General features: G+C 36.3%; 1 protein-coding gene across 1 annotated transcript; it reads left to right on the top strand.

Annotated features, from left to right (window-relative positions):
• Window positions 1–5,481: 5,481 nt before the first annotated feature.
• On the top strand, window positions 5,482–6,461 carry LOC126973013 (uncharacterized). The gene has a single exon (XM_050820139.1). The coding sequence runs from the start codon at window positions 5,531–5,533 to the stop codon at window positions 6,299–6,301; it is 771 nt and encodes a 256-aa protein (XP_050676096.1). The 5' UTR covers window positions 5,482–5,530; the 3' UTR covers window positions 6,302–6,461.
• Window positions 6,462–8,405: the final 1,944 nt, after the last annotated feature.

The following is an 8,405-nucleotide window of genomic DNA, read 5'->3' as shown; positions in this document are numbered from 1 at the left end:
CAGTCGATTACGGAGGTAAGCACGTGCCCTAAGTATTTTTTTTATGGAAAAGGAGGACAAACGAGCGTTCTAGTCCCCTTGTGTTAAGTGATCACCGCCGCCCACATTCTCTTGCAACACCAGAGGAATCACATGAGCGTTGCCAGCCTTTAAGGAAGGTGTACGCGCTTTTTTTGAAGGTACCGATGTCACATCATCCCGGAAACACCGCACAAGGAAGTTCATTCCACAGCTTTGAAGTACGTGGAACAAAGCTCCTTGAAAACCACACTGTGGAGTACCGCCACACATTCAGATGGTGGGGATGATATCCTAAGTTGTAGCGGGTCGTGCGTAGGTGCAATTCGGCGGCAGGAATCAGGTGAAACGGCGCTTCGGAACACTCCACCTATCTCCACGCAACTCCGTAGTTGTAACACATCAGTTTAGATATTATACCTTAGGTGCCTTTTCCGGACCTCTACCCAATGCGAGAACCATCATTTCGGTTTTGGAAACGTTATTTTTAAGTGATGTTATGAGTATTAGCCTAATGCTAACAGACACCAGCTTCCTCAACCACTTGATGGATGGGCTGAGAAACACGATATTATCAGCATAACTAATATATAAATTACCTGTCCTCAGTACTAACTGACTCACTGAACTTATCAATGACAAATTCATAAAATCATAAATAACTACGAGTATATTATACCTATTAACGCAGACCAGCTCGAATTGTCGGGGACCCAGTGCTCTGTGAACGGCTGGATCACTTGGCGTTGCGTAGAGACGGCGCTTCATTGTGTGTCTTCTACCGTATTTATCACGGGTAGTGTTCCGAAGAGCTGTTTCACCTTCACACAACACCCCCCAAATTAGGATAATGTGGGTGGCGGTGATCACTTAACACTAGGTGACCCGTACGCTCCGTTATGCATAAAAATAAAAAAAAACTTATGTGTAATGAACAAACTGTCGGGTCTACTAGGGGTAAAATAAATAATGAATGCGTAGCAAATCACATCCTTAAAATGAATTAGTAAAGCCACTAATTGTAAATTAGGGGCCATATCCCGCATTGTTACAATTAAGCTCTTAATTAATATATAAAATTTATTATCTATCATAACTTTACGTATTTAAGTTGTATTATTTTAGAAGACAACACGACGCTAGCATATCTACCAATAATTGATAGAAGACTTATCATGAGTGTTGTTGTCTATGAAAGTGTATCCATGCAGCAATTGTGATCTTCACTGCATCCTGTTCTTTACTATAGTTACTCTATCTTATATTAGATACACTAATATTTTCGGTTGGTAATGTTTGTTCATCATTACTTTTATATTTACATAATTTTAATTAGTAATAATAATCCATTTTTATAATCTTTACATTATCTTGTACCCGCGATACGAACCTGCTTGAAAAGATTCCGAAAGTTTTGTCGCTGTAAGGTAAATTGTGTAAATAAAGTATACAAATTAAATTTGTTACCTATACCCAAATTTTTGGACGAAGCGGGTCTTTTGGCTTACGTCCCCTCACTCTACCTTGTATAATTATCCTAGAAGTGAAGGATATCTTATCACGATTAGATGAATACGAAGATTAATATGAAATTGAAAGATACAAAAATACAACACAAAATAGCTTCAACGCAGTGCAACTCGGTGATTTATTTTTAGCCCACTATTCTTTTTCTTTCCTGTGTCATATGAACAATATCATCAAATTCAAATAAGGCAAAGTTATACATTTTTACACGTATGTCTACTTCCTAACCCAAACTTTCTTGATTGATAATGATGATTGTCTTTGTGATGTACGATGTACTTACCAGTCTATGTAGATGTAAATTATCCGGAGACAACGATAATTACTTGGTACTAGGTGTTAGTGATAAATTGATGGCGTGCTATTCTAAGGTGGATCTGATAACACTGTTGTTATGTTCTCACACTGTACATAACCCGCAAAAAATATCATAAAAGGGTATAAAATGTACACCTGTTTGTACTTTTTGGTACTATTACATGTTCGTTGAGATTAATAAATTTCGTTATCTTTTGAGAGAAGTTTATTTCACTCGGTGGCAATAATTGAAAAGGTCATATTTTCACCTGCTCGGCTGTTAGGCTAATAATCAGTTTGTCCAAATCGTCTAAGCAAAAATAAATGCCAAAATGCTAAATTTGCGCTCAACTAACGATAGTGATCCTTGGAGAATTTGCAAATTTCATTAGCAAATTCTCCAGAGCCGCATCCAGGCGTGAAGACTTGTATAGAAACGTTAAAACATTGGCAGATATGACGATGCATTATTCAATTAAGCTGATAACACTTAAGATGATTACCACTAATAAAATTGTAATGTCTTGCTTCCGAGACGCGTGGGCTCCGCTACCGACCGCTACGGACCCCAACCTTTGGGTGGCTACTGCCTGTGATCTCTCATTCATTTTAGAAATGGAAACTAAAAAGATGAATTTAAAGATTGATCGACTGTCAACCAAGCTTTTTAGATATTTGCATTAAGTATATAGGTCGATATCTATCTCACAGCATTAATTAAGACATTAACGGCGATTCCCAATATTCAGTCTCCGGTTGTGGCCTACTTGAGATAAAAAAACGTAACTATCGTTGACTTTTTTGTCCCAATAAACTTATCGACGCTAACTCATCTTATCCATACAAGCTGTCTGTCAATGGGACGACGTATAGCTTACCAGGGATATAAGTTTGTATGGATATTGCAACAGTGAACTGGCGATAAGAATGACTTATCGTGTATATTGGGACAGATTCATATTATTGACAGCTAATTACTGACAGTAGAAGGAAGTAATTGATCTCTATCTGTAGATAGTATATTGGGAGTGGCCGTAAGACTCTGTGCCATACGAATATAAGAATTTAAAAAGCATCCCTGCACCAATTTGTGCGCCGATGTTGTTCATTTAATGATTATTAACTAGCTTTCCAAGGGTTGTTTGAACCTAGTTATCATCACACAACCCGCCAGAAACTCAAATATTATTCCTCAACATCTAGTGATTTTGTGAGTGACGCCTCCACGCACAACGAAACTTACAAAACGAAACTGGAATTAACTTGCACGCTTCCAGATAGGTACTCTTAGTTTTAAAAAAAGCGGATGCGATTCCTCTGTTGTTGCGAGAAAGTATGGGAGGCTGTTATAACTTATCGTCACACCAACATGACCCATAACAACGTCCATCCAAACCATAAAATAATGCACCCAAAGTGTCATATTAACTTAATAATCTTATAAATCTCAATAAAAGGTGTCCCACAGAAAATCCCACAAGATGCATAGCGCTGTCGATGTGACTCTATCCATAATTGCTAAACGCAGCGTCTATGGGTACCACAACGGCGCCTATTTCTACCGTGAAGCACTAATGTGTAAACATTACTGTGTTTCGGTCTGAAGGATGCCGTAGCTAGTGAAATTACTGGGCAAATGAGACTTAAGGCGCTATAGTCCTAAAAAGTAACATTTTTGAAAATCTACTTAAAATACTTCTACAAATACTACGCTTCCAATTTTTTGACATGTTTATCTTCATTTCTTTATCTAAATTATCGCTGTTTCGAAAACACGATTACGAAAAAAAATCTCGATACTTTTATTTTTTGAAAAATAGTCTTTTTTATTTGAATTGTTTATATTATCATAAAACTATGATAGCTATAAACACAAAACTTATTTTATTCGATAGTTTATAAGTTTTCACTGTGGGTTTTATCAATACGCTTTGTGAATTATTTTATATAAATTTTTATGCCCAAATGAGACTTAAAATCTTATGTCTCAAGGTGACGTGCGCAATTGTAGTGCCGCTCAGAATTTTAGGGTTTTTCTAGAATCCTAAGCGGCACTGCATTGTAATGGGTAGGGCGTATCAATTACCATCAGCCGAACGCTCATCCTGCTCGTCTCATCCCTTTATTTCATAAAAAAAAAATTGCAAAGTGTGACGTAATTTTCGACTTTTGCCTTTGACTCTTGTACGAAGCGATGTAACCAACTAGTCAATATCCATTTAACACTTTTTAGTTTACTACAGCGCAGTATACAATGTGATACTTCCCATCCATATTGTCCGCAGTAGTGTTGTTCATTGGCACAGATTATTTCAACATAATTTTGTACATAATCATTGGTTTGACCCTGCGTAGCGAAGCTTTCAGAATCCGACTTATTTTGTCTATGTATTCGTATCGAAGCGGAGTAGGTTTGAAACTATCTGTTGTCAACCTATTTACCTATCAGTTGACTCGGCCCTCTTACTATTCGCTCGTTTCGTATAAACATGTACCTCTGTCCGTAAACTCTCACCCCCTTATTCATAATAGTCTGCTAACTTAAAGCATTGCTAATTCTCACTCTGTCTTCTTCTATTGACCTAAGTCAGAATGAGAAAAAACACTCCTTAGCGGCTGTTTAAAGTTAGCGGACCAATATGAATAAGGGGGTCAAACTCGTCCTTGTATATAATTATTTATCTAAGTATTTCAACAAAGAGACACATACTATTGACTTAATAACTCTATAATCTTGCCCAGATACTGTGTAAATTAATTCCACGCACTGCTGAGTCTAAACCTATCTGAACCGATCACCTTTGTTCCAAATCTCAGGGCGGATATCTTCTTCAATGTCTCAATAGTAAGTAGCTCCTAAACTTGCAAAATTGATGACACATATTAACGTAATTCGGGCAATGAGTCTCTACCTCTAACCCTTTCACTGTAGGCCATGCCCGTCTTGTCCCAGACGCTTATGTTATAAATATATGTTATATTCAGCGATAATAATATACCCAAAACCAGCCATAAATAAAATATTTGATGTTTTTCAGTGAAGAATAAATTGATTAAAAATTTATTGTAAGATAAACATGTAGACAAGGTCTAAAAAAATTAACAAACTCTTCCGTATGAGTTTGTTATTTTTTTTAAATAATGTGTTGCACAAAAAGTAGTATCATATAAAGTTTTTAATTATTCAATTAATTAATTTGAAATATTAGATAATTAGTTAAATAATAAATAAAGACTTGTGTTTTTCACAAAAAATATTTAAGCGGAATAATTAGTATCAACAACTATATATTTATCAATAATGCCAATATTTAGAAGATCAATTAGATTGACAAATATTTTTGTTTGGACTAGTTTCTTCTGTTTTTCAAGCTGAACCAAAAATATTTTTTTTTTAAATATTTAAAAAATGCTTGTACCAATGTGCTTTATTTAAAGATAACATCGTTTTTATTTGAGATGATTATCTACGGTCACACTATGCGTTACTAATCAATGGTGGTTGGGGAAGCCAAATTAACAGCCACCCTTGTAACAATGCAATTATACATTTTTCTATCAATTACTCTCCACAAAAAATCCACCGGGATCCGTTGAACGGTTAAGTGTTTGAGTTTAATAAACTGTTTAATTAAGACGGCGTCGGATCGGGAGTGAGTAGTGTCGTGCGCCTGCGCATTCCGACACCATGCTCGTCGGGATACTGTTAATGGCGGGCTTGGTTTCTGCGCGACAATTTAACATAACAGACTTTATCATACCTCAAGTGGTTCCGCCCGGTCAAGAAGAAATTGAGATTGAATGCCGCTACGATGCCAACTTCACGCTCTTGAGCTGGTTCAAAGGACCTATCGAGTTCTTTAGGTACAAGCCTGGAGCGGCCCCGAGCACCAGATCTTTTCCGATACTCGGTGTTGGCAGGATTGAGCTCATCGCGTGTGGACCGACAGCCTGCAGACTAAAGCTTGGTGCTCTGACAGAAGAAGCAACAGGATTGTATAGGTGTGATATAGAAAGGGATGTGCCCCCTTATCAGTTTGAATCGCGGACAGGATTACTAGAAGTTCATGGACACAAACATAGGCGACCGTCACTTGAAGGATTAGCTGATGTTTTTGGTGAAGAAGACGATATGAAAGCGTATTGCCGGGGTGCTCAAGATGCGGAAATACGTTGGTACATAAATGGTCGAGAGGTTGATGATGCAAGAGGTTCTCCGACTCTCAAGAGAAAGAGTTCGAGGCTTATATTCGTTGGGATACCGCCGACTGTTACAGTTCAGTGTGCTGAGTACAGGTACGGGAAGTTGTCAGGCTCTAACCAGGAGAAGGCTCGTTGGAAGGAAATGACAAATGATGTCCAGCAACCTGAAGAACAAAGAAATACAGCACATGGCATTACATTAAGTTACGGAACATATTTAGTGTATCTAGTGTTGTGTGTATATGTTGCAATGTAATAGTGTTTAAAATTGAGTTTTTCTTGAAGATGTAGGCCGTATCAGTTTCGTGTTCCTTTTCTACGTTTCACAATGGATATAAATATTATTTATGTTTTATGTTGATATTTTATGATTTTTAATTGATAATAGTACACAAAATAAAATATTTACTGAAGTTTTTGGTGATTAGATGAAAAACTCTTAAAAACTGTATGTAAATCGTTCAAATTTAAAAAAAATGGTAGAACACCACATACCACATCCAGTTGGACAAGCCAAATTAGGCTCTTTTATTAATTTAATTTAGAAAAATCTGTAAATTTTCAATTAATGATAGTATAAAAAGAACCGGCCAGGAACGAGTCAACCCTCGCATGAGGGGTTCCGTACCATCATCAAGATTAAAATTTCACACTCTAATTGTGTACTATACAACATTAACTATATTCGGATTTTTTTCCTTTGCTTGATACTCACATGATCTAATGGTTTTTTTAAGAAAATATGGGACGAGACGAGCAGGACGTTGAGTTCATGTTAATTGATACGCCCTGCCCATTACAATGCACTACAATTGCGCTCGTCACCTTGAGACATAAGATGTTAAGTCTCATTTGCCCAGTAATTTCACTAGCTACGGTGCCCTTCAAACCGAAACACAATAATGCTTACACATTACTGCTTCACGGCAGAAATATCCGCCGTTGTAGTACCCATAATCTAGCCGACATACTGTGCAAAGGAGCCTCCTAGTGGTAGAATCTAATGGTTCTAAGTCAATTGGTGATAATAATTGCTTTTAGTTCACTTGTTCGTTAGAGGAAAAAGTGTTTTTTTTAATCAATAGGATTTAATTTAATTTTTGGAGTCGTTTGGTAATTTAACATGAGAAAATGACAACATAATTCAAAAATACTAAACTTAAAACATGATAAATTTATTACAGCTGCGGAAATCTGCTGTATAGTCCCAATTAGTTGTTGTTGGAGATGACTACCACCCTGTATAAATATATACATCTATATAAATAATATGATAGAGTATAAATCATTATTGCAATATCTTCATTTTAAATACAGTAAAGTTTTAAGAAACAACGATTTTTATAAGCACTACGTGCTTAGTCATGTATGTACTCGGACGAAGTCGCGGGTATCAGCTAGTCATTAATAAATAATACGGCGTCGATAGAATTGTGATTTAACATAGCATATTTATAAATTCAAATTCAAATATTTTTATTCAAAATAGGATTTATAATCACTTATTGAACGTCAAAATCTAGCACCCATTCAAAAGAGACTGCCTCAGACCTGAGAAGAATGGGCGCAAGAAACTCAGCGGGCTTTTTTTTTATATATAAAATATGGATTACAATGTAATATCGTACAATAAACATTATTAATTAAAGAGCCTGAGGGTGTTCGCTTTTATCCCAGTCCGTGGTGTCATTAAGAAAATCGTTTATGCTATAATAACCTTTCCCACACAAACGTTTTTTAACAATTCTTTTAAATTTCATAACACATTTGTTTTATACATTTTCTGGGATCATATTGTAGAAGCATATACATCGCCCAACAAAAGACTTACTAACTCGACCCAACCGAGTAGTAGGCATAACAAGTTTATGTTTGTTCCTCGTGTTAACATTATGAATGTCACAGTTTCTACAAAATTCCTCAATGTGCTTATAAACATACAAAACATTATCAAAAATGTATTGAGAAGCAACAGTCAAAATGTTTATTTCTTTAAATTTTTCTCTTAATGATTCTTTAGGACCTAGGTTATAAATCGCGCGAATAGCCCTCTTCTGCAGCACAAAGATAGTATTAATATCGGCTGCACTGCCCCATAACAATATACCATAGGACATAATACTATGAAAATAACTAAAGTATACTAATCTCGCCGTATCTATATCAGTTAAGCTTCTGATTTTCTTAACCGCATATGCTGCAGAACTAAGCCTATTCGCCAATCCTTCAATATGGGGGCCCCACTGCAATTTGGAATCAAGAGTAATGCCAAGAAATATAGCAGATTCCACTGGTTTTACCACCTCTCCATTCAATAAAATATTCGCATCTACATTTTTGACATTTGGCGCGGTGAATTT

This window comes from Leptidea sinapis, chromosome 28, assembly GCF_905404315.1.
Source record: "Leptidea sinapis chromosome 28, ilLepSina1.1, whole genome shotgun sequence".
NCBI lineage: Eukaryota > Metazoa > Arthropoda > Insecta > Lepidoptera > Pieridae > Leptidea > Leptidea sinapis.
Note: the sequence above shows the minus strand (reverse complement) of the source record. Positions and strands in the feature narration are given on the sequence as shown.